The 27,943-nt window shown below is 39.8% G+C and overlaps 1 protein-coding gene across 1 annotated transcript in view; it reads left to right on the top strand.

Moving 5' to 3' along the window:
• Window positions 1-27,943, top strand: part of Mtcl3 (MTCL family member 3) — a 55,585-nt gene that overhangs the window by 18,162 nt on the left and 9,480 nt on the right. The window contains 1 exon segment of the mRNA NM_001447367.1: window positions 27,595-27,666. Within this exon segment, the coding sequence (NP_001434296.1) occupies window positions 27,595-27,666 (72 nt within the window).

Genomic DNA, 27,943 nt, shown 5'->3' with positions numbered 1-27,943 from the left:
ATTGTTCTGTAATACTGCTTGAGTTCTGTGATAGTGATTCCCTCTGAAGTCCTTTTATTTTTGAGATTGGTTTTAGCCCTCCTGGGTTTTTTGTTATTCCAGATGAATTTGCAGGTTGTTCCTTCTAACTCTATGACCAATTGGATTGGAATTTTGATGGGGATTGCATTTAATCTGTAGATTGCTTTTGGCCAAATGGCCACTTTTACTATATTAATCCTGCCAATCCATGAGCATGGGAGATCTTTCCATCTTCTGAGATATTCTTCAATTTATTTCTTCAGAGGTTTGAAGTTCTTATCATACAGATCTTTCACTTGCTTGGTTAAAGTCACACTGAGATATTTTATATTATTTGGGACTAATATGAAGTATGTCGATTCCCTAATTTCTTTCTCAGCCTGTTTATCTTTTCTGTAGAGGAAGGCTAATGATTTATTTGAGTTAATTTTATATCCAGCCACTTTGCTGAAGGTGTTTTTCAGGTTTAGTAATTTTCTGGTGGAACTTTTGGGATCACTTAAATATACTATCATATCATCTGCAAATGGTGATATTTTGATTTCTTATTTTCCAATCTGTATCCCTTTGATCTCCTTTTGTTGTCTGACTGCTCTGGCTAGAACTTCAAGAACTATATTGAATAAGTAGGGAGAGAGTGTGCAGCCTTGTCTAGTCCCTAATTTTAGTTCGATTGCTTCAAATTTCTCTTCATTTAGTTTGATGTTTGCTACTGGTTTGCTGTATATTGTTTTTACTATGTTTAGGTATGGGCCTTGTTTTCCTGATCTTTCCACGGCTTTTAACATGAAGAGGTGTTGAATTTTGTCAAATGCTTTCTAAGCATCTAATGAAATGATCATGTGGTTTTTTTCCTTGAGTTTGTTTATATAGTGGATTATGTTGATGAATTTCTACATATTGAAACATCCCTGTGTCCCTGGGATGAAGCCTACTTGATCATAATGGATGATTGTTTTGATGTGTTCTTGGATTGAGTTTGCAAGAATTTTATTGAATTTTCTTGCATTGATATTCATAAAGGAAAATGGTCTGAAGTTCTCTTTCTTTGTTGGGTCTTTGTGTGGTTAAGGTAGAAGTGTAATTGTGGCTTCATAGAAGGAATTGGGTAGTGCTCCTTCTGTTTCTATTTTGTGGAATAGTTTGGACAGTATTGGTATCAGGTTTTCTATGAAGGTCTGATAGGAGTTGCCACTAAAGTCATCTGGTCCTGGGCTTTTTTTTGTTGGGAGACTTTTAATGACTTCTATTTCTTTAGGAGTTATGGGATGGTTTGGCAGGTTTATCTGATCCTGATTTAACTTTGGTATCTGGTATCTGTCTAAAAAAATGTCCATTCCATCCAGATTTTCCAGTTTTATTGAGCATAGGCTTTTGTAGTAGGATCTGATGATTTTTGAATTTCCTCAGTGTCTGTTGTTATGTCTTCATTTTCATTTCTATTTTTGTTAATTTGGATACTTTCTCTCTGCCCTCTGGTTAGTCTCCCTAAGGGTTTATCTATCTTTTGATCTTCTCAAAGAACCAGACCTTGGTTTTGTTGAGTCTTTGTATAGTTCTTTTTCTTTCTACTTGGTTGATTTCAGCCCTGAGTTTGATTATTTTGTGCTCTCTCCTCTTTTATGTATATGCTTCTTTTTGTTCTAGAACTTTTAGGTGTGCTGTCAAGCTGTTAGTTTATGCTCCCTCCTGTTTCTTTTGGGAGGCACTCAGAGGTATAAATTTTCTTCTTAGCACTGCCTTCATTGTGTTTCATAAGTTGGGGTATGTTGTGCTTTCATTTTCATTAAATTCTAAAAAGACTTTAGGAAGTTGTCACTGAGTACAGCATTGTGCACATTTCATGTGTATGTGGGCTTTCTGTGGTTTTGGTGTTATTGAAGACCAGCCTTACTCCGTAGTGATCTGGTAGGGTGCATGGGATTATTTCAGTCTTTTTGTATCTATTGAGGCCTGTTTTGTGACTGACTTTATAGTCAATTTGCTGAGAAGAAGGTATATTCTTTTGTTAAATCCATTTGTTTCATAACTTCTCTTAGTTCCTCTGTGTCTCTGGTCAGTTTCTGTTTCCATGATCTGTCCCTTGATGAGTGGGGTGTTGAAGTCTCCCATTAATATTGTGTGTTGTGCAATGTGTGCCTTAGCTTTAGTAAGATTTCCTTTATGAATCTAGGTGCTCTTGCATTTGGTAAATAGATATTCAGGATTACTGACTATAAAGTGTCCTTGTTTATCTTTTTTGATAACTTTTAGTTGAAAGTCAATTTTATAATATTAGAAACAACAAGCTTTGTTTCTAAACAAACTACTCTAGCTTGTTTCTTGGGACCATTTGCTTGGAAAATTGTTTTCCATCCTTTTATTCTGAGGTAGTGTCTATCTTTGTTACCGAGGTGTGTTTCCTGTACACAGCAAATCATGGGTCCTTTTTAGGTATCTAGTCTGTTTGTCTATATCTTTTTATTGGGAAATTGAGTCCATTGATGTTGAGAGATATTAGGGACCATTGATTGTTGTTTCCTGTTATTTTTATTGTTAGAGGTAGACTTTGGGTTAGTTGAAATTAGATTACTATCTTGCTTTTCCTAGTGTGTAATTTCCCTCCTTGTGTTTGAGTTTTCCATCTATTATCCTCTCTGGGGCTGGATTTGTGGAAAGATAGTGTGTAAATTTGGTTTTGTCATGAAATACCTTGGTTTCTTTATGTATTTAATTGAGAGTTTTGCTGGATACAGTAGCCTGGGTTGGTATTTGTGTTCTCTTAGGGTCTATATGACATCTGTCCAGGATCTTCTGGCTTTCATAGTCTCTGGTGAGAAGTCTGGTGTAATTCTGATAGGTCTGTCTTTATATGTTACTTGACCTTTCTCCTTTACTGCTTTTAATATTATTTCCTTGTTTTGACTGTTTGTGATAGTAGGAATTTCTTTTGTTTTACAAACTACTTGGGGTTCTGTATGCTTCTTCTATGTTCGTGGAATCTCTTTAGGTTAGGGGAGTTTTCTTCTATAATTTGTTGAAGATATTTAATGGCCCCTTATGCTGAGAATCTTTGCTCTCCATACCTATTATCCTTAGGTTTGATCTTCTCATTCTGTCTTGGATTTCCTTGATGCTTTTGGTTAGGAGTTTCTTGCGTTTAATTTTTTTTTTGACTGTTGTGTCAATGTTTTTTATGGTATCATCTGCTCCTTAGATTCTCTCTTCTATCTCTTTTATTCTGTTGGTATTGCTTGCATCTATTACTCCTTCTCTTTTTCCTAGGTTTTCTATATCCAGGGTTGTCTCCCTTTGTGATATCTTTATTGTTTCTATTTCCATTATTAGATCCTATATGGTTTTGTTCAATTCCTTCACTTGTTTGATTGTGTTTTCCTATAATTCTTTAAGTGATTTTTGTGTTTCCCTCTTTTGTTTCTGTGTATTGTCCTGTATTTCTTTAAGGGAGTTATTTATGTCCTTCTTAAAGTCCTCTATCTTTATCAGGAGATGTGATTTTTAAACCCAATTCTTGTGTTTCTGGTGTGTTTAGATATTCAGTTTTGCTTTCGTAGGAGAACCGGGCTCTGATGATGCCAAGTCGTCTTGATTTCTGTTGCTTAGGTTTCTGTGTTTGCCTCTTGCCATTTGTTTGTCTCTGGTGTTAGCTGGTCTTGCTTTCTCTGACTGTGACTTGACTCTCCTGTAAGCCTGTGTGTCAGCAGTCCTGGAGACCAGCTTTCTCTCAGAAGTATCTGTGTACAGAGAGCTGTGTCATAGGGTCAGCTCTGGATGCAGGCGAAAATGGAAGGATCATGTCCCAGACTGCTCTTCCATTCCTGTGTCCTGTGGGTTCCAGGCAGGTTCCCTTGAACCAGGAACGTGTGCAGAAGTTATAGTCTCCCTTGTGTTCTCAGGATTGTCTGTACTTCTGAGAGTCCTGCTCTCTCCCTGGGCTGCTATTTTTTAAGATATATACAAATATTTATTTGATGTTTTTAATAGATATACAATTATTAATTTGACCTTTTAAAATATAATTTCATTTTCTTATATTCTATGGTCATTTAAACTGTTCTTTATACAGATGATAAATGACATTTGAAGATGTCATTAAGCTTCCCTCATGACATTTTCCACTTCATACTTATATATTTTAGTTAATAGGGCCATTTATATTCAGCCCAATTCAACTTAGAAGCACTTAAAATAAAAAATTCAAAGTACCTTGCATTCATCTGCTGCCTCACTCAGTTGTTTCCAGTAGTCAAGCCAGTTAATCATAAAAGCAAATGCCTCATAAAATTAGCTCTGTTACCTTTTCTTCATAAATTTTCCTAATATCCCGTTGGACAAGAATCTTAAATTGTAGCATAAATAATTACACAGACCATTTGTATTGCATTGCATTGTTAAATACTGACAGTTTGTACGAAGGTATATCCTCTGTTTCCTTGCACATGAAAGAAAAATTTCAGACCATGATCCATTTATTTAATTTTAGGAAAAGCTCACATGGAAGCTATTCTCTTCCAAAGATACCTATAGCTATTAGAGATCCAGTTATGTGTAAATTAGTATAATTGCATTTTATAAGGACTATTTTGGTAGTTATCCTGTTCTTAATTCTATTGCTATTAACTCTAAGAATTTGGGGGTTTTATAACATACATTTATGTAATTTTTAGCTTTCTCTATTTCTGAACTTAAAAATGAAGTAAGGAATTAAAAAGTCAGTTCATTCAGACCCTGAGACTGTTATAGTACATGGCTTCAGTTTCAAGCCATCTTTACTTTCATATGACCTTATTTTATATAGCCATCTAAAAAATCTTATCTTGTCCTTAACTGCTTTCAATCTCAGTCTCTATACAACTGAACTGTAAACAATATTCTTACATTTGTTTTCCAGAAAAACTCAGACACACTCTCTTCTGGAACAGTGATTTTTAAAAGTTGTCATTGGTAGACTTCATACAGGATTGGTATATTGAAATTATTGAACTAAAAGTAATGGCTCTCTTATTATCGATTCAATTTACTTTTAGCTCTTAGATTTTGTTTGCAATGAGCAAATATGAGTTCAGTGATGGATTCATGGTTAAGAGAATCAAGCAGGACTTTGCTTTTGGAGGAGACCAAAAACACATGGACACCATTATCCCTTTGATTGATAGATGGGTGGATGGATGGATGGATGGATGGATGGATGGACAGATGATAGGGTGAGCAAGCTGTGAAAACAACATTACAGATACAGTGGCAGCTGATCTAAGAAGCATGTCTCCCTGGTAGTATCCGTTGACTGTTGACAGATTGAAGGGGACTTGGCTACTACATTTTATGTAGTGTTGAAAGGACAAAGACTTGAGAAACACCCTGTCCCACACACCTTCCATTTCCTTGCCTCAGCATTCCTGCCAGTGCCTTTGTGGTTGAACCAATGTTTGAGTGAATGAGGCTGGGGACTTGGAGGACTCTCCCTACCCTTGCTGGCCTCCAGTGAATGTCTTCGTGTAGCACAGAACAATGCAGAGAAATGGCAAGGCATATCTTGGTAACTACAAAGATCATAACAAGGTCAGAGATTGATGCCTGGGTGCATCTGCATGATCATCTTTGCTTATAATATGTCCAAACTGTGCAGTCTATAAATCCAAGGGCATTTGCTCAATTTGTAGAAGCCTTGTTGCATTACACAGGCTTGTTTATCACATGCTCTATTTTTTCTTTCTAGCATTTATTTCAGTAACTCTGGACAGCTAGCCTCTCTCATTCTTTTGCTTTTGACCCTTCTCTGTATCCCTAGGAAATTTTTCAGAATCTCATAATCATTGTATCAGTTCTTTACCACATCGGCATGTCTGCTTTATAAAGACATCCAGATGTCGTGTTTTGAATTTTAGTGTCTGAATTATCTAATTCCCAGGAGCGACCAAGGCATGACGTAGACTTACCAGTTCAGCCCCCTTTTCTGGAACTTAGTCCACAGAGACTGTCTGTGCTATTATTAAGAGTACAGTCTCTCTCTCTCTCTCTCTCTCTCTCTCTCTCTCTCTCTCTCTCTCTCTCTTCTCTCTTCTCTCTTCCTCTCCTGGCTTGACACGAAAAAAAAAAGAGTACAGTGTTGGCTAAAACTGCCTTCTTTTTCTCAGACTAAGAAGATTTCAGACATCCTTTGATTTCTGATTGTTTGATTGCTTTTTCTTTTTCTCTTGTTAATTTTTAAAAAAAAATCAACCTGGTAAATTTTGTTTGGTGCTTGAGGTATACTTTAAAGCCATACATTTTCAAACCAATCCATTATTTAAGTATACAATTTAATGGCATTTAGTACATATGAGTTCAACCATACCCAAGACTATTCAAATCTTTCCATAAAGATCCCTCAAGGCTCTTTTGTATTCACATTCTATCTTCAGCCCCTCTTCCTTATCCTCAATCAACTACAGAGACACCTACCACTTTCCACTGTGCTATTCTCAACATTTTGTAGGATTGTCATTGTACAATGGGTGACCTTTACATGTGGCTTCTTTTACACAGACTCAAGGTTGTCAGGCAGTTCATACATGCGGTGTCTTAAAATACTCTCTTTCTTTTCTTTATTTAATGTATATGAGCCACTGTCATTATCTTCAGACACACCAGAAGAGGGCATCAGAACTGATTATGGATAGTTGTGAGCCACCATGTGGTTGCTGGGATTTGAACTCAGAACCTCTGGAAGAGCAACTGGTGCTCTTAACCTCTGAGCCATCTCTCCAGCCCTCTCTTTTCAAATGATATAAATGACTTAAATAATTCTTCTATTTTAAATGTTTTTATATTTATTTTTAACTATATATATATGTGTGTCAGGGTTGGGGTTGGGTATGTGTATGTGTCTGCAATCACAGGTGCCAGTGACGGCCACAGGCATCAGATCTCCCTGGAGCTCATGGGACTATGTGCTATATGACATGGATGCTGGGAACTGAACGTGGGTCCTCTGTAAGAACAGTATGCAGTCTTAACCACTGAGCTATATCTCTTCAGCAGTCTGTGTTTCTTCATATATGTAAGTTGCTGTACAAAATTCATACTTACAAGGCATTTTTATTATTCTTTCATACATATACTTAACATATAATTATCAAGTCAAAGCAATTAGCATTTATAGATAATTTACAGCTCCTCAGAAATGATCAGTTCTGTGTGATGGGAAGCTTGAACCTCTTTTAGTTATTTTGAAGTATATTATAGAGGGTTATAGGCTATTAGGTACACTGCCATGCCATAATCTATTCAAACTGATTTCCCCTACCTATTCTAGTTATCCAATGCCGTTTTTCCCCTCTGCTCTTTCTAACCTTCAGTGGTCATAGTTCTAGTCTACATTTCTCTATAATCAGAAGTTTTAGCTTCTGAAATAAGCCAGTCAGTCCTCTTGTGCCTAATTTTACTTTACATAATGCTTTCCAGGTTTGTTTCCATAGCTGACAAAATTTCATCCTTTTGTGGATAGATATTATTCCAGCATGTGTGTGACAGTAGATGTGAATGTTTAACTTGACTAAATGTAGAAGTTTTTATGGGATTAGGAGAGTGAGGGCCCTTCCAGGGGAGTTTGATCCATTAGTGGATTCAAAGTTTGAATATACTATTGGTATGTGGTAGAACTGAAGAAGGGTGAGCTTGACTGAAGAAAGTAAGTCTTTGAGGGTGTGTCCTTGTGGCATCTTTCTGTCTTGGCCCTTTTTCTGCTTCCTGTCTGGCTTGATATGAGATACCCCAATGTCTTCCCTGCAAGATAGAATGAAATCTCTGTGCCTGGGAGCTAAAAATCCTTCCTCCTTAAATTTACTTTTGTCAGATGATACAGAGGCAATCAACAGGGTGGGTACATCGCACACGTGCTTTAATCATTCAGCATCTCTGGATATCTTATTGATTCCATATCTTGATTATCTTGGATGCCCTGCAATAAGCATGAATGATCATTATCTCTTTAATAGGATGGTTTGTTTTCTTTAAGATCTACATTTCTTGTTCCTATGGTAGTTTTAGTTTGAAGAACTTCCCTACTGCTTTCCACACTGGCTATACTAATTTAAGTTCCTAAAAGCAGTATGTAAGAATTTTCCTTTTTTGTCATCCTCACTACCATTTGGTTTTGCCTTTTGCCATTTGTAGTTTTTATGTATTATATATGTTTCACATGCATGCGCACATGCACAGTATTGGTGTGGAGGCCAGAGGCTGACTCTCGGGAATTAGTTCTCTCCTCCCACCTTGTCAGTTCTGGGTATTGAACTCAGACTGGTTATGAGGCTTGGCCAAAAGAGCCTTTACCCACTGAGCCAGCTCAAAAGGCCATTTTCCCTCATTGCATAAAGTAACCTTAACTTGGTGTATTTTCTTCTTTCTGTTTGTTTTTGGAATTATCTCACTGAATGTCAAAAAGAAATATTTGTGCATGTCACATTGGCTCACTAGGAAGGCTTTAGCTGCCCACTTAATGCTTCTTGTTCCATTGTTGTTACAAGGGTATAGTCACCTTGGTCTGTAATTTCCTTTCAGTTTTTGGGAGCTACTAGCAATCAGTTTCTATTTAAGGTAAAAATGAAATTAAGTCTAACTCTGAATACTGAGTGATCCTAGGTTTAGGGGATACTTTAATCTCAGAAAAATTTGAAAGAAGCTTACCTGTAGTTTATACAAAACAATACCTTTCCTCCAAGGCTTTTCAATGTGTGAAGATGGTAAGGAAAATTATACCTTGGGACTCATTGTTCAGTTTGTCATCCTCCCCATCCCTGAAGGGTTCTTTGCTGTATTGAAATTTTAATAAGAGGACTGTTCTTTGCAATTGAGCTGGGCATCTTCTTCAGATGCATGGGCACGCGCAACTTTTTGTGCTTGTACTGGGAACACAAGGTAGAGGGAGATGTGTTTGAATACCTCAGATTCCTGTGTTTTACTAATCTCCAAGAACCACTTCTGGGGACTTTCTTTCCTCCTTTCAAGGCATTTTATAAATGATCGACTTTTCTGACATAGAAAAGTTTTATTAAATATCCTAACTATATGTTCATATCAGGATGAATTTTCAGGTACTCATGCTGTTATATCCATTCCTCAGCATCCTGATATTTTGGAATAGCAGCTTTAGGCATGTTTGGTACAATCCTATCAAACATACTCACATTACAGTCACATCGCTCATGACTGAGTTGGCTGAGACATCATGCAGTAGGGATTGGACTTCCATTCATAAATGCTCTACATGGCTTTTAGTTTGTTTGCCTCATTGTAGAGAAGGTCCATAAGGAACTGCTATCATTGCCATACATGGCCTTCTAAATGTCTGAGTTGCTGAGCTAGAATGACGGTTATTATCCTACTCAATAACCACAGCAAATTAAATGGAATTTGAAATTTCTGCATTTGTTGATGGGCGTTGTTGAAAAGCATACCTTACTCATGGATGGGGCAAACAAACAAAACCACAAAACCAACAACGCGTTGTGCAAAACTCTCCCAGTCTTAACTCAGTAGAGTTTTCTGAAGCTTTTGGCTGGTATATAACTCCTCTATTATATTATAAATGCTATTAAAGAAGCATTTATAATGTGCCTTTGCTTTGAGAAATAAGATACCCTAGCCTTGAGACCAGTTTTTTTTTTTTTTTTTTTTTTGGTTCTTTTTTTTTTTTTTCGGAGCTGGGGACAGAACCCAGGGCCTTGCGCTTCCTAGGTAAGCGCTCTACCACTGAGCTAAATCCCCAGCCCCGAGACCAGTTTTTATTAACAGTTCTTGGCTGACTTTCTGACTGGCTATCCATACTCCAACAATGTTCTCATAATGACAAAGAGATTACTTGTTCAAGAAAACTATCTGACCAGTACCTTTGAGCCCCCCGGGGAACCTAGAGAAACTTGAATAATCAAGTTTTTCCTACATGTCTAGAAATTATTTGATCATATAGTAGGAACCACACCATGAAAGACTGAGCACCAGTTATTAGATCCAAACCTGATTTATACAAGAGACATTTTCACAAAGCTGTGTGAGCCTCAGCTATTAGTCTCCTCCCCGTACTCCTGTGTTTCCACAGCCACTGAATCCCATTAACAAAAACAAGCCTCTATTTCTCTCTGTTAGCCCATATCCTTAAAGACCTTTAATTTCTTTGGAGTTGAGTTTCTAAATTCTGGCTCACCTAACTTTTGTTATGGAGAGTACATTTTCTCATCTAAAAGCCTTTAAGCACTATACCAAGTAGTATGGTAAGAAAAGTTTAGAGGTGTCCTAAAGTCATTGCTACTACCAAAGAATGACTTTAGAAAGGAAATACCAGCATAGGACAGTGGTTCCCTGAGTTTCAGGCCAGTCTGGTCTATAGAGCAAGTTGCAAGACAGCCAGGGATAAGCAGAGAAAAACCGTGTCTGAAAAAACCAAACGAAACCAAACAAATAAACAAAAAAAACCCAAAACAATAACAACAACAAAAACAAAACAAAAACCCAGCCACCAAAACCAAAACAACAAAAAAAAAAATAAAGAACTATACATAACTTATTTAACCCTAAAGTAAGGACCCTGCTTCTCAAACAGGAGAATACTAGTGTTCTCTTTCTCTGTTAGCTTTCAAGCTTATATGTTATATTATTTAATAACAATGAATTTATATAATTCTATACCCAATCTGATCTTTTGCATGTATCATCTTTACCGCAGTGGGAAAAAATGGAGGAGCTAAAGAGAGAAACGTCATTGAATTGTTTGTATCAATAACAGAATCTGATCCTTGCTATTTCTATTCAACATTGAATCAACACTTTTAAGACTTAGGTTACTATGTGGATGTGTGTAGACCTGGGTTTATATATGTGCACCATGTTTGTGCAGGAGCCTGTGGAGGCCAGAAGAGGGTATAGAATCCCCTAGAACTGGGGTTACAGGAGGTTGAGGGGCACTATGTCTGTGCTCTGAACCAAATCCAGATTCAAATCCAAAGCAGCAAGGGCTCTTTACTGCTGAGTCATTTCTTCAGCAACTGAATACAAATTCTCAGAGCAGAACAACATGTTTATAAACTCGCCTCTCTACGTTTGACTTGCACCTTTGTGACTGGGCATCTTTAAGAAGGATACCATTCTTATTGAGCATTAAAAAACAAAGCCAGTGTTTCTGTTTAGTATTGTATCCTGGGAACAGATGCTAGAGTTAGTCGATTTCCCAGGCTGATTCCTGAAGTGGATGAGTTAAGGATGCTTTGCCTTCTCTCCTGCTCCATGCTGTGCATCCCACCTTGCTATTGGCCTTCTTGCCTCTCTATGGAACCTTGGCAAATGGATCCTAGGGCTTCTTGGGTACAGCTCTCTCTTGGCATTTGCCTTCATGTTTACCTATGACTTATTAGGTGAAATCTTGTGAAAATCAAGCTTTTCTCTGCCTAGAAAGACTGTAGGAGCAAAAGGAAAAGACAAATTTGGTAAAACTAATGGCTAATTTGATATTTTTTTCATATATTTTTAAGTATTTCCCCCCAACACATCGTAAATCCTCTCCACATTTCTACACAACTGAGTTTATGTCCTTTCCCTGTGTTTCAATTATATCTCTATATCTATCTATCTATCTATCTATCTATCTATCTATCTATCTATCTATCTATCTATCTATCAGAACAAACAACCAAAAGCCCAATAAGATAAAAAACAAGCCAAAGGAAAGCAAAATGAAACAAAACACCAACCAAAAACTTCTGAGTTCATCTGTACTGTAGTGTCGTTGATACACATAGTAACATTCCATTGGAGAAAACTGTTTTTCCATTTGCCATTTAGTATCAGTTGCAGATAGCTTCTTGGTTAAGGGTTGGAAGCCCTGTCCACTTTCCCCTCTCAGTGTTGGCACCCCATCTGGCTCGAACCTCTGCAAGTCTTCTGCATATTGCTATAGTTTCTGTGAGTTCATATATGCAGCAATATTGTTGTGTCTGGAAGATGGTGTTTCTTTGGAGTAATTCTTTACCTCTGGTTCCTAAAATATTCCTTCCCCCTCTTTTCATACATCAGTGAACATTGAGGGGAGGGATTTGATGCACACATCTAATTTAAGACTGAGTGATCAAATGCTCTCCCTCTCTCTACACTCTCCAGGAGTTGACAGATTTTAATTTGAAAGTTAGATCTAGGAAGAGGTCACTATAATGATGTGCACACAATCTCTTCCTGAAGATGAGGAATGAAAAGTAAATTTAAATAGAAGAAACGTTTCAAAACTGTGTGATTAGTCAAGCCCAGTAATAAGTGTGAATGTTGGACTTGTTTCATTCACTCTTAACTCAGATCACACCTTTGGTGCTAATTGGAACACTTTTATTAAAAGATGCATTTGCAATTTAGAACTGGAAGGTGAGCTTTTTCAAATAATTTAAAGCTTTCATTAAAAAATATTTTCTGGGGTCAAATATTGGTAATGTCCTAGGGAAATATATTGATGAGAATGTTTTAAAAGGCCTGGTGTGGTGGTTCATGCCTGTAATGCCAGCACTCAGGAGGATGAAAAGATCACCATGAATCTGAAACCAGCTTTCATGGATCACAGAGTGACCTTATCCAATATTCCCAGGATAAATGAAATGTATCAAGATCTGCTAATGGCTGCCTGTGAACATGGGAAACTAGGAGAATTGGTGAAGAGTGCTCTTGGATAACCACCCTGGATTCTGCCTCTCTTACCCACATTCTACTTTCGACACATGATCATGCCTTGGTAGATGACTTGGGAGCCTAGATTACCCTTATAGGGTAAGATGAACAACATGGACAGCAGAGACTCACCTGCTCTTGTACTCTAAGTAGTGCATTCACATACTCCCAGGCTTTCTAATGTCAGTAAAGACAAGGCTGACTTTAGAGACAAGAGGCCCCTTTGTGCCCTTCTAAGGCCTGGTTGTTGGGTTCTGTTCTGTTCTGTTCTGTTCTGTTCTGTTCTGTTTTGTTTTGTTTTGTTTTGTTTTGTTTTGTTTTGTTTTGTTTTGAGATAAGGTCTCATACAGCCTATGCTAGTCTCAGATTTGTTGTTTAGCTAAGTTGGCAACCTTTAACTCCTGATCCTTCTGCCTCCTTCCTAAATAGTAGAGAAGCGTCTGCTGCCAAGGCCAGATTACAAGAGGAAATTGAGACAGATTCCTGCTTCTTTTAGTTTCCCTCCAGCCTTTGGTGGTGTATACCTGGACCTCCCTCCAGTGTCGACACGACATGAATTTCAGATTATGAGAACCAGTGTGTACATCACTTTTGTTGTGTAGGTGATGGAAGACACAATACACCTGTGTAACGTGTGTAAGGGGGTTCACATGCCTGTGCAGCCATCCTCTGACAGCATAGAGAAGTAGCAAAGCCAGTTGCTAGACTGCACTTCTGCTCCTGTGCGCCACAGTTAAATGTATGGAGTTATTCAGAGCAAGAGCTCTGAAACGGACTCTATGAACGCTCATTTAACATCTGCCAGCTGGGTAGTTTATCCAACCACAGCGACGTGATACTGACACTATGACATCACACTCAGAGCAGCTGACAGACTCAAAGAGGAGATATACATAAAATGTTTAGGAAAGGACATAGCTGTCTTCATTGCTCTATAAAGCTCACAGGCATTAATATAATTAGTTCATTGGTTTGCTTACCATAGAAATGGATCTCACTTTACATTGTGGTGCACATAATATATCTTTTGGTGGCATCTATTGAAGGTTCACTTGTCAATCCAGCACTCAGGAGCAGGGAGTTGCAGGAGCGTTGAGGTTCGTCAATAGCAGGATACAGAACATAGTGAGTACTAGGCCAGTCAAGACTGCATAGCAAACTCTCTGTGAAAAGAACCAAAACAGGTCAGGGAGAGGCAGATGTAGACCGAATTGCAATTAAAAGAGCAATCTTCTATCACTTTGAGAACATAAACAATCAATTTATATAATTGCCATGCACACGTAATTATTGGCAACACTCCACTTCCAGGCTTTCATGTGGGAGAAGGAATAGCAGCCTCTTTCAGACAAGTTATATCTGAGAATGCAAAGAAAAAGTGAACAAGAAATGTTTCCTACAAACATCTCTGGAGAACTTTCTAAAGTTTCCATGCTGCCAACAAAGAAGGTGTGAGATGCCATTGTCACTATCCAAAAAGATTCCACCACACACACATACACACACACATGCTTACACATACACACAAATATATACACATATACATACATACACATATAAAAACATGCACACATGTACAAACATATAAACACATGTACATGCATATGCACACAAACACACACACACATACACACAGGCACACATGTACACACATATACATGCACACATACCTAAACACAGACACATATACACATGAAATGCACACAGACACACAGAGAAACCACTAGACATAGTGTGTGAAGTAGAGTAGAGTAACAACAGAGAAAAGTGAGACATGGCGTTGCTGTAACTTATTCAACTCCTACCTTTGTTTTACAGACATCAGAAAATTAATGAAATCATACTGGCCCATGAATAGATGATAAATATTTATTGAAAAATTGGATGTGATACTTAAAGTTACTGTAGTCCCACAGTCTTCCTAAAAGCAATACATCTTTATTTCAAGGGGAGGGATTTTTCACAGAGCTTCATTTAGCCCCATACCATTTAAATGCTATTTAAATGAGAGTAAAACGCAAGGCGCCTCCCAGGAAAGAATGCCAGACTTCCAGCATTTCTCCAGGACTAATTCATCCTTTTGTTTTCCATCTTTATTAACTTGAGTATTTCTTATTTACATTTCAAATGTTATTCCCTTTCCTGGTTTCCAGGCCAACATCTTCCTAGCCCCTCCCCCTCCCCTTCTATATGGGTGTTCCCCTCCCCATCCTCCCCCCATTGCCACCCTCCCCCCAACAGTCTAGTTCACTGGGGGTTCAGTCTTAGCAGGACCCAGGGCTTCCTCTTCCACTGGTGCTCTTACTAGGATATTCACTGCTACCTATGAGGTAGGAGCCCAGGGTCAGTCCATGTATAGTCTTTAGGTAGTGGCTTAGTCCCTGGAAGCCCTGGTTGGTTGGCATTGTTGTTCATATGGGGTCTCGAGCCCCTTCAAGCTCTTCCAGTTCTTTCTAAGATTCCTTCAACGGGGGTCCCGTTCTCAGTTCAGTGGTTTAATGATGGCATTTGCCTCTGTATTTGCTGTATTCTGGCTGTGTCTCTCAGGAGAGATCTACATCCGGCTCCTGTCAGTCTGCACTTCTTTGCTTCATCCATCTTGTCTAATTGGATGGCTGTATATGTATGGGCCACATGTGGGGCAGGCTCTGAATGGGTGTTCCTTCTACCTCTGTTCTAAACTTTGCCTCTCTCTTCCCTGCCAAGGGTATTCTTGTTCCCCTTTTAAAGAAGGAGTGAAGTATTCGCATTTTGGTCATCCTTCTTGAGTTTCATGTGTTCTGTGCATCTAGGGTAATTCAAGCATTTGGGCTAATAGCCACTTATCAATGAGTGCATACCATGTGTGTTTTTCTGTGATTGGGTTACCTCACTCAGGATGATATTTTCCAGTTCCCTCCATTTGCCTACGAATTTCATAAAGTCATTGTTTTTGATAGCCGAGTAGTATTCCATTTTGTAGATGTACCACATTTTCTGTATCCATTCCTCAGATGTTGAAGGGCATCTGGGTTCTTTCTAGCTTCTGGCTATTATAAATAAGGCTGCTATGAACATAGTGGAGCACGTGTCTTTGTTATATGTTGGAGCATCTTTTGGGTATATGCCTAAGAGAGGTATAGGTGGATCCTCAGGCAGTTCAATATCCAATTTTCTGAGGAACCTCCAGACTGATTTCCATGAGTGGTTGTACCAGTCTGTAATCCCACCAATAATGGAGGAGTGTTCCTTTTTCTCCACATCCTTGCCAGCATCTGCTGTTGCAGAGTTTTTGCTCTGGTTTTCTGACTGGTGTGATATATCAAAATATCAGAGTTGTTTTGATTTGCATTTCCCCTATGACTAAAGATGTTGGACATTTCCAACCATTCGACATTCCTCAGCTGTGAATTCTTTGTTTAGCTCTGAACCCCATTTTTTAATAGGGTTATTTGTCTCCTTACAGTCTAACTTAGTGGGATTCTTTGTATATTTTGGATATAAGCCCTTTTTCAATTCCAGGATTGGTAAAGATATTTTCCCAATTTGTTAGTTGCCATTTTGTCTTAACAACAGTGTCCTTTGCCTTACAGAAACTTTGTAGTTTTATGAGATCCCATTTGTCGATTCTTGATCTTAGAGCATAAGCCATTGGTGTTTTGTTCAGGAAATTTTCTCCAGTGCCCATGTATTCGAGATGCTTCCCCACTTTTTCTTCTATTAGTTTGAGTGCATCTGGCTTGATGTGGAGGTCCTTGATCCACTTGGACTTAAGCTTTGTACAGGGTGATAAGAATGGATTGATCTGCATTCTTCTACATGTTGACCTCCAGTTGAACCAGCACCATTTGCTGAAAATGCTATCTTTTTTCCATTGGTTGGTTTTGTCTCCTTTGTCAAAAATCAAGTGACCATTGGTGTGTGGGTTCATTTCTGGGTCTTCAATGCTATTCCACTTGTCTATCTGTCTGTCTCTGTACCAATACCATACAGTGTTCTATCACTATTGCTCTGTAATACTGCTTGAGTTCAGAGATAGTGATTCCCCCTGCAGTCCTTTTATTGTTGAGGACAGTTTTAGCTATCCTGGGTTTCATCCCAGGTATGCAGGGATGGTTTAATATACAGAAAACTATCAACGTAATCCACTATATTAACAAACTGAAAGATAAAAACCACATGGTCATTTCATTAGATGCTGAAAAAGTATTTGACAAAATTCAACACCACTTCATGGTAAAAGTCCTAGAAAGAACAGGAATTCAAGGCCCATACCTAAACATAGTAAAAGCCATATACAGCAAACCAGTTGCTAACATTAAACTAAATGGAGAGAAACTTGAAGCAATCCCACTAAAATCAGGGACTAGACAAGGCTGCCCACTCTCTCCCTACTTATTCAATATAGTTCTCGAAGTTCTAGCCATAGCAATCAGACAACAAAAGGAGATCAAAGGGATTGGAAAGGAAGAAGTCAAAATATCACTATTTGCAGATGATATGATAGTATATTTAAGTGATCCCAAAAGTTCCACCAGAGAACTACTAAAGCTGATAAACAACTTCAGCAAAGTGGCTGGGTATAAAATTAACTCAAATAAATCAGTAGCCTTCCTCTACACAAAAGAGAAACAAGCCGAGAAAGAAACCCTTCATAATAGTCCCAAATAATATAAAATACCTCAGTGTGACTTTAACCAAGCAAGTGAAAGATCTGTATGATAAGAACTTCAAGCCTCTAAAGAAAGAAATTGTAGAAGATCTCAGAAGATGGAAAGATCTCCCATGCTCATGGATTGGCAGGATTAATATATTAAAAATGGCCATTTTACCAAAAGCGATCTACAGATTCAGTGCAATCCCCATGAAAATTCCAATCCAATTCTTCATAGAGTTAGACAGAACAATTTGCAAATTCATCTGGAATAACAAAAAAACCCAGGATAGCTAAAACTAATTCATCCTTTAACATTGACTACATTGTTTCCTTTCTTAGCTCTGAAAGGAAACACATCTTTTCATTGTTTTCTTCTCTCAGGTGTCCTCAGTGTCTGAGCCTCGATTGTTTCTCCTTGAAGTTAAAATGTTTCTAGATATACTCACCTCTCTACACCTTTCTTCCTGTTGTTCATGCAGTTTAATTTTGCAAAATCCCTTAACAGTCAGGCTTCCTGGATAACTTAGTTGCAATTCTTCCATTCTGGAAGAACAGCTTTTTCCACTGCCCTGTGTCTTTCCTGTATTTGTTGCCTTTAGATATCTCTGTTAGTGCTTAAAATTTTTTGTTCCTTTTTGAATCAATTCAAACCACATTAGAAGAAAAATTATTTTTAGTAACATTTGCTTCCAGTGTTTCTTGGTGCTGACTAAGGCAACTTAGGGGAGAAAGGATTTGTTTTAGTTCACAGTTCTCAGTTTTAGTCAATCTGTGAGGAAGTCAAGACTACAGGAACTTGAAGTAGCTGAAAGAGGCCACTGACAAGAGCAGGGAGAGAATGAATGAATGAATGAATGCATGAATGCAGGCTTGTAGTTAGGGCCCTTCTCTCCACTCATTCAGCTCAAGATTTGCTGCCTAGGAAATGGTGCTACGCAGGCTGGGCAAGTTTCCCCAGCTCAGTTAATATAATCTGTATACCTTCTACATCACAGGCACAATCTAATTAAGACAATCCATCCTTGATATTCCCTTTCCCAGGTGATTCTATATTGTTTCTAGTTGACCATTCAAACTAAACATCACATGATATATGGAAAATGGATGGGACACAAAGAACCAACAATATTTGCAGAACTAGAACATGTTTTTCCTCCTAATTCTTGCACATCTGCCTGTCATCTTGAAGCCATTTGTGCTGCCGTCCGTGATTTCTGAACTGTGATGGTCTAATAACACCACTTGTTCCTTAAAAGCTGCCCCTGCTTCTAATTAAAGCAACTATTTGACACCAATGGAGTAGAGTCCAGGCCTTGCTCCGTGTCTTTCCAGATCTAACGTGGGTCACCGTGGGCCTTGGGTCATGTATCTCCTGTTCCATCACACCCACACTGAATTCATGTTTCTCAAGAATAGATTTTATTTTTACATAAAAGCTTTACGATTCCTTCTCTCTTTCTTTTTTCTTTCCATCTACCATGGCCTGGCTACTTATATACCATATTCAAAATGAGATATTATTTTATTCTAAACATCATGGCTGGATTTCCCCACTAGGTCTAGCCATAGCCTGAGTTGATACTTTTGCCTATGTGATCTAAGTGGGTCAGAATGTGATTCTTCTATGTACCAAATTATTTGGTTTTCTCACATGTATTTATTGGGGGTAGGGTGATAGGTGCATGTAGGGATATACATAGAGGCCTTATTATTATGATACCATTTGTGCAGGTCCAGATCTTCCCTTCTACCATGAATGTCCTGGAACCCAATTAAACTCTCTGGCTTAGGCAATTGTACTGGCAACCAAGTCGTAACTTTAGACGGAGGCAGACTTACCATCAGGATCAGAGTCTGAAGCTAAGTGTGCTGCCTCCGTCTATAATCCCATCACCGAGGAAGATGAAGCAGGGGGTTGCTAGTTCTGGCTAGCTTGGACTAGAGTTGAAACTCTGTCACAAGAAAAAAAGACAATAGAAGAACCTACAGATTTCATTAAGTTGTAGATCAGCCCCAGTGTTTCTGATTCACTGGACCCAGGAAGAGTCTCGCAGAGTTGATTTTCTAACTGCTACTGTTGATGTTAGTGATGCTGTTTCAGTGATTGAACTTGGTAGGACATTTGTTTATCGGTTTTGCTAAGTTCTCTGTTCAATGTCTTCAGAGTAATTAGTGGGAGTACACACTCAGCATTGCCATGAGTTAGTGCACAATTCAGGGCAGCTAATCATCCTTTCACACTTTGAGTGCTTTTGTGGCACTGTTAACTGGCCATGGCGAGAGAATGGGAACTGTTCGAAGAATGGGGATTACATTGGTTTTACTAGGACTATGGCATGATGGCCTTTCAGATATTCTAATTCATCCCCCTATGTTCTTGGTATTCTATGGAGCGTTTCTTGCCAATAGGTGACTCAGAAACTAGAACTTCCAATTCTAAGAGGATTTCTGAGGTGACTTAAAAGAGATGGAAGGTTGGAAAACAGAAGTCCGTGACCTTAGATAGGTGGGACCACTTTCCTTGGTAGACTAGGCGCAGAAGCATAGTTTCGCCCACCTGGGTTTTGAGAATGTCTCACACCATGAAGGTGGTTGAAAAGCTCTCAGGGAGAACTTTCCCTCGGGATGGAGACCCTCCAACTCCAAAGACCAGACCGAGACACCACAGGATGCAATCAGCAAGAGGATTTGGTTTATTGTCGGGATACACAGGCACAGGCACCTGCGGGCGCTTCAGTCACTCGGGGGACTGGCGCGCCCCACGGAACCAAGGATGGGCTTTTTATAGGATTTTGGGGAGCAGAAGCAAGCATACAGAAGCAGATGCATGGTTACAGGGATATAATTGGTGGATTCTAATGTGGCAAGGGTTCAGCCGGGGGGCAAGTTTCCTAGCTACCTTCCTGAAACATAAGGACTGACTCGGCCCCCCAAGGGTTCAGCCCGGGGGCAAGTTTCTTAGCTACCTTTCTGGAACATAACGGCTGACTCGGCCCCCCCACCAGGGTGTGGGACCTCTCCCGGGGTCGTCCTGTTGCCAGGCCTTCAACCAAACACATCTTGCTTGGCAGCCGCTGTGTACTCAGTGTTCTAACCTTTCTCTGAACCAGTCATCTTAAGTACAGCCTTGCAAAATGGCATTACTGCTGCTAAGCTGGGGTCTTTCAGTGGTAAAGAAGGTCTGGGGAGAAAGATGGCTGCAACCATTTATAGGGTTGGAAGTTACTGAACCATGTTTTCTCTTCTGGTTCTCTTTTCTGGAGTTACTTTGCCTGGCTTCAGGTAAAGCTGGGAGGTGTAGTCTTTTAGCAGGAAACTATCATTTCAAAATCTAAGGAGACTAGAAAACTGGAGATGCAGAAAAATGGGGGCATAGGCTCTTAAGTTGTTTCCTGCTGAGGAGGGTCACTGTTGGAAGCTCAGTGCTGTTGAAGAAAGGAGTCTTGTGCTCAGTCAGCCGGAGGGAAGTTTTAACTCAGTTGGTTCTGATGGACCACGTGATTGCCACCCTGCAACTCTGGAGAAACCTTTGAATAACAATCTGTAAGCAGATGATTTGGTTGCAGAGTAAAACTGAGATTTTCCAGGAAAGTGGGCAGAAATGGAGGTGCAGCAGTGGGAGGGATGGAGTGAGTCAGAGGAAGTGGGTATGGAGTTGATGCATAGAGCCTAGTCCCACTGCTGGACTGCGGCATCACAGTGAGCTAGCAAAAGCAACAGAACACCAAAAGACAGAAAGGAGAGGAAAATACAGGACTATTGTAAAGAATTGTATCTGGCCTGGGGTGAAGGTTGAAGGTCCCCTGCAGCCAGCGTTTCTCCACGGTGCCTGAAAAGTTCTTCTGCTGATATCTCAGGGAACAAGTAGAACAAATTGAGCTGCTTGTGGAGTGAGAGCCATTGGGAGAATTTATGTGGAACATTCGGTTTGGTTAAAGAGTGAAGTTCAGTAAGTAAAACAGTTAAAAGACAGGGCAAGGAGGGACGAAGTGAACAAAGGCAGAATCCTAGCACGGGAGGAGCAGGAATCCCTTAGTTAGGAGGAGGCTGTGATTGAAGTTTTTATGTTCCCAGTGTGTGGGGCCTCATGTGAAAGCAGATATGAGTATTGGTGTGGAAGCAGCACTGGTCCTGGGGAGGGCGCACATCCACCATTAGCTGTGCTCAGACCCCTTTACTTCAGAATACTGCAGCAAGCAAGGAGTCTAGCTGGCCGTGGATGGTGAGCTGATCTGAGATTTCTCCAAGGACTCCTCTGAGAGCTGTCAAGACAGGTTAATTAATTCAAAGTAGACCTCAGTCCAGCTGTTTTAATTCTGAATCTTGAAAATAATACCTAGAGTGGCAAGAAGACAGATAAGTTGGATAACCCATGATTCATTGGTCACCTTAACTGCTTTTAGGGCCTGGGGGTGCCAATCTCTCTTTCTGCTTCAAGCTGATATAAGTTGACAGTGGTGGTCAGCAGTTAAGAGTTCATCAGAAGAAATCTATCTAGAGGGCCATGATAAAAGGTGACAAAGACCCAGAAGCTAAGTCAGGAGGTAAAACTGTACAACTTTTTGAGGACAAAGAAAGAAAGTAACATCAAGGTTAGAATTAGTCAATATAAGGTGAAACAAAATTAACACAAGGTAAAATCCAACTGATTTTTCAATCTTATTATCCACAAACTTTAAGTTCACTTTAATTTATCTTGAATTCCTTGCTTTAGGGTTAATTTTCAGAACATATAGAGAGAGTGATATATAGGGAGAAATACACTGGTCTCTCCCTCTAAGCTTATCTCTATAAATAAATTACACTCGTACTTAGCATGATTGTAACATAGTTTTGAGGCATATTAAAAAATGTGACTGTTTACAACAGAACTGATCATTAACTTATACAATGTTAATTATCTTTGATAGTTAATAACTTGTAGGCCTGGCATCTCCATCTTAATCCAGGGAAAAGAAAGCCTGGTGAAGGCCTGGTGTTGTCTTTGTGCTCTAATGAGAAGGAGATATAATGCTAACCAGGGGATGCAGAAGGGTACCGCCATAATTGGTTTATGCTACAGGGTCAAATTAACCAAGACGGTGGTGAAGTCACATGGCATGCCTTCTTTGTAACCATAGTAAAAATAGTGGCCAAGTGTCATGGCTGTTTTCATCTTGATGAGGGCAATAGGGTGACGGCCAATCACATGGTGGCTTCCATCTTGCTGAGGCCATTGGTCAGGAACATAATTGTTCTTTATTCAGGGAAGTGCAGCACCTTGAGCAGGTAATCATATCAAACACACCTGTTTTTTGTTTGTTTGGTTTTTGCTTTTGCTTCAGAAAACATCTCTTTTTCCTAACCAAGAGTTGAATCCAAGTTACATATGAGGGACTGAAGTTGGCCCAAGACACCCCAGACCGAGTTCTCAGCACAAAGGAGGTTTATTGGTCCTAGAGGGTCAAAAGGCAGGGGATAAAAGACAAAGACAGGTGATAGAGAAACAGGAAGAAGGGGAAAGGAAAATGGGGTAGGGGGAGAGTATTTGTCCTAGACAGACAAAGGACTGCTTCTGGATAGAGAGGAGACAGGTGTGGCCCATAAGCAGATTGCAGTTTATGAAATGAAAAGGGGAAACCCCATGTTAGGATGAGGTATTTAACTTTGATTGGGCATGTTAATTAGGGGAGCTGAAAGGGGCTTTTAATTGTTGGACTTCAGTACTTTGATAGCTTGACCTTTGGTGGTCAGCATCAAGAGGAAGAGGTGGCCATATAAGGAAATGGACATTGGTGGCAAGCATTAGCAATGTAATCTAATGGTTTATCAAGGTACAGGGAATGAGGATGAAGTGCAAAAGCTGTTGGTGACATGTTTGCCATGCTGAGGCCTGCTAGAGCCCTTCAACCTATATGGTAAACCTGTAGCAGGTTAAGATTACTTGTACATGGACTTTTAACTGTTAATCCCTTTTTGGAACAAATTCTAAGTTAACTTTTTTCTTGCTTTACAGCCTTTTAAACTATATTCCCAATGGTTTTATAGATCCTGAGGTAAAGAAAGTTTTCATTTCATCCAAAGCTTCAAAGATACCCACAACCTTGAAAGCTTTAGTAAACAAAACCAGCGTCTTAGTTAGGGTTTCAATTGCTGTGAAGGGGCACTGCACGGAGCCATAGTAAAAATTTCTATATACACTTAAAGATTTAAAGTTCTAACTTCTTACATTGAAGAAGCGACAAAATTACATAATATAAGGCTATTAGCCATTCTTTAGTAAAAATTTTAATGATATCACTTTATGGGCTCTCTAAAATTATAAGCAAGCTCACAAAATAAAAACTCACAATCGCCAGGATGTAAACAAACTGCATAAAAACAATCCTCTAAATCTATCTTGAAATGGCAGTTGGAGTAAGCCAACAAGCTGTAATGCTCTCACAAGTTCTAAAACCTCATCAATCCTTCGTAAATCTTGTAACAATCTCTACCTGTTTGATTTTTTTCTTAATTATAAATAAGTTTGAGTTAGTCAATGTAACACTGACAATCTTTAATCACAATCTTTAAGATCTCTTTGTAACACCAGAGCACAGCCACAACTTTGGAAAGTCACCTGAATTCTGAGTATGTGACTAGGCAGCTGTTCTTGGGGCAGTGGAATTAGCATCAAAATACAGTAACTTTAGGGCAAACCACAACTTTAGCTATGATTGCCAATTCCTACATATGAACGCACGATGGTGCGGTCTCCAATACCTCAAAGAGACATTGCCCTAAAATCTTTTAGAAGCCTGGTTTTTAGAATAAGAATTCCATAAAAATATTACCTCAATTTGGACCTGTTTCCCTAGGTTGGCTCATATCCAAATTACAGTTTTAAGCCAACTTTCTGTTACCAATGTTACACCTTTTAAGCTGTGAAGCTCCTGGTGTCTTTAGGATCAGCTAGTATAAACATTTAGCCAGCCCCTGGGGAGCTTGTCCAGCAGACTTAGGCTTCTAGCTACAGATGTAGGCTCCAAAAGCCAATTGAAACTGTTTTTTATGCATTGTTCCCTTCTTGAAACGAGTTAAAACCAAGTCAAGGTGTGAACGACTGGCAGATAAAGTTTTTATCATTTTTTCTTTTGAACACGAAACATAAAACATTTAAACAACGAGAAACAAAGACCACAGACATAAACTGACAGACATGGATAGCTTGGTGCACCAAGGACATACAATAGACATAGAGGGAAAAAACTAGATGGTGTCCCACGATAGGGACCCACATATCCTACCTATGGAACCCAGAACTAGAAATAAGCATTTCTCCAATAGGAGCCAGCAGAGAGGCAGGACGTCTCCTGCCTTTCTTCTGTTCCCAGGAGAGCCCTGAAAAGTTTTTCTCTTTCTCCAAAGCATCCGTGGAGAGTCCGGGAGGACTGTTTTTCCCAAACCCATTCTCTCTCATGTCTAGGGTGTAAACTATCTCTAGTCAGGATCCAAAGACTAAAATATAACTCTAAAAGAACGCATATGCAAAAACACTTTACCATTACCTTGTCCCTTTTTTATTACAAGTTTTACTTAAGCTAGCCCCACACTGCTTAAAATTAACCAGGGACACCTTTCATCAATAAAACAAAAAAACTTGATTAAATCCTTTTTCTTAACTCTTAATCCTCTCTCCCTGAGTGAGCGCTTGATCTCTCCTATGAAACAAGCCTCCTAAATCCATACCTTCCCCATGGCAATTAGACGACAATTATTCGACCGGTCTTTACCTCCTTCTCCAGCGACGCATGAGCGATGCGGCCTGAAGAGTCCTTGATTCCCGCTGCAGCTCTCTTATCTCCATCGTCCTGTAGTCGGCCTTGCTTCGGGGTCCCTGTGTTCGGGCGCCACTTGTCCCCGCCAGCGGGGACCCAGTTATTCAGGGTCCCGAGGAGGCTTTCTACCTGTGGGCCAAAATGGGGGTGAAGAGAAGAAGGAGACCAAGCAAAAGTTCTGTTGTCAAGGTCTCGTTTATTGGGATGAACATTGCAGCTTTTAAGGCTTTCAGGTAGGGGGAGTGACCTTTGTGAAATATGAAGGAGGGGGAGATGAGGGTATAGGCAGTGATAGCTGGAGGCAAAGAAGTCAGGCGATGAGGTCAGGTGGTGGAGACACTGGGTGTTGACTGAGGAGATAACTGGTATCTGCTCGAGCTGAGGCATCCCTTGAATGTTATACTTCTGTGCTGTAAATTCATGGGAGAGGCTTTCATTCAACAATCTTAAGATTTATGGCAGTCATCTTCGGGGTGAGTCTCTGTGGCCAAACAGCCCAGAGACACTTTGAACCATGCAGTCAAAAAGCGGCTAGGCCCAAATCCAATATGGCTCCATGCAGGGCACCATGACCATGGCAACTCTTAGGAAGGAAAACATTTAATGGGGGCTGACTTACTGGTTTCAGAAGTTAAGTCCATTATCGTGGTGGGAAGCATAACTGTGGCAGCATGCAGACAGACATGGTGCAGAAGGAACTGAGAGTCCTACATCTTGATCTGCACCCAGCAGAAAGAGATGATGAGCCATTAAGCCTGGCTTGACCTCCTGAGCTTTCACGACCCGCTCCCAGTGACATACTTCCCCCAACAAGACCATGCGCACTTCAACAGGGCTACACCTCCTAATAGTGCTGCTCCCTATGGGCCTACAGAGGAAAGGGGAGGTCATTTTTATTCAAACAAGCACAATCAAAATGGGGGTAGTATGCTTAGCACTAAAAGACATATTTAGGCTTTGGAGGGGGCAGAAACAAAGGCAGACCTGTAAGGGTCCATGATTGGCTGAAGAATGATACCCCAAACTTCAAAAGCAAAGAGCGTTTTATTCTGCAGGAGTCCAGGACACTGGGACCTGCGGTCTACCAAGATGCAGGTGGTCCAGTAAGTTCTCAGGCCCTATTTAAAACACATTAGGGGCATTCTGGGAGGGGTAGGTGAACTCTATCTTAATCTGTTGGCTCTAAGAACAGTCTAGTACCATGACTGGGGCATGGGGGCCTGGAAACCGTTGCTGGGGAGGTCTGGAAACTATTGCTGATCCACTGTCCTTGCCTCAGGCCAGGTGGCAGGGCAGCTTCTGATGGCAGGGCAGGCTACCCGAGGCCTGGGCTTTTTTCAGGAACTGACTTGCCTGGACTTGCCCAGTTCTTGGAAACAGAGATTTAGGCCTAGTCTCCTGAACTGCCAATTTGAAGCCTATCATGGAGTCAGCCTAGTCTGTCTCAGGCCAAAGGCATAAGACAAAAGGATCGTTTCTTATCTCAGGAACTGTAATGATACAAATTTAGAGGACCAATAGAAGGAGCAGTAGTTTCCTCCTGTAGTCCCTTCCTTTTGGAATTACCTTGCCTGGATGCAAGGGAAACTGGGAGATGTAGTCTTTTGGCAGGAAGCTCTTATTCTACAAGCAACTTAGTTTACTCTAAGAATTACAATGAATAGCAACACACACCACCCGTTGACCTCTGTGGCTTGAATTCCATCCTGAATAAAAGCAGTTACAGTCATACATTTTCCCCAAGAAAGGCAGAAACAGATACCTTTGTTTAACAAGGTATTTTTATATGAAGAATTTAATTTTCAGTTCTTTGCATTCACACAAAGCTTCTTGTTTTGAGGAGTTATTTCTGCTTTTGTTTGTCTTTCCAATCCTGCTCTTCTCTTTGGCTTTCAAACTTAGAATTTTGTGTTTGCTCATTTGTTTAGCAAATGTTTCCCATCCTCTGCCAAGTGGTAAGCATTTTTGTCATGGAGGTGATGCTTCATTAAGAACAAAATCCATGCTTCCTAAAGCCTTAAACATTGTATTTTCTACAATGTATTAGCTTCCTCGGTCCTTTGCCTAATTTGAGCTTCTGCTGGTATGCATGGTGTCTAATTGAACTTTGATTCTGTAGTTCAATATCTAGTGCCATGTGGTAGTCACTTGTGAATGATTAGTATTTACACAGGTCATTCTTATTATTAGAGTAAGCAATGGAGGTGAGCATCAATGACTATAAAGGGCTCGTCCATGACTTCGGCTCTAGTTAATAGTCTGTGAATTACCGTTTCAACTAGCCCATCAATTATGGGAGCCTTTTATGTCAGGATCCAGACTTCAAGCTTCTTGGGAAGTTTTACTTCTTTTGGGAACTCATTTGTTTGCCTTGGTTTTGTATGAGGCTAGGGTACTTAAAACTAGATAGTGCTAAAGACTATCATTTACCAAACTCACCATGTTCTTGCTTTGTTTCAGTTATCCTTAAAAAGAAGAGGAAGTAAAGATTTGCCAAAATCGGAAAAAAAGGCTCAGCAGACACCCACAGAGGTATGTCAAAATAAATATTTAAAGCACGCATGGGGCACGTCCAAATGCACATGTTAACAAGCTATATTTAAAAATAGATACAATCAGTTATGCACCTCAGTTGTGGAGCTGTAGACTTGGGTGATAAAGTGTGTTCACAATAGTCGCTTATAAACTAGCATGCCTGTCATGGGCTGCTTCACGGCGAGCCCATAGTGCTTTCTGTGAGTGCTAATCTCATTCTTTCCTAATTAATGAAGTCAGTGGAACGACTGTTCCTATAGCATCTGCAGAATAA

The sequence above is a fragment of the Rattus norvegicus genome, chromosome 1, assembly GCF_021556685.1.
Source record: "Rattus norvegicus strain SHRSP/BbbUtx chromosome 1, alternate assembly SHRSP_T2T, whole genome shotgun sequence".
Taxonomy (NCBI): Eukaryota; Metazoa; Chordata; class Mammalia; order Rodentia; family Muridae; genus Rattus; species Rattus norvegicus.
This window is presented reverse-complemented; position numbering and strand designations above follow the sequence as displayed.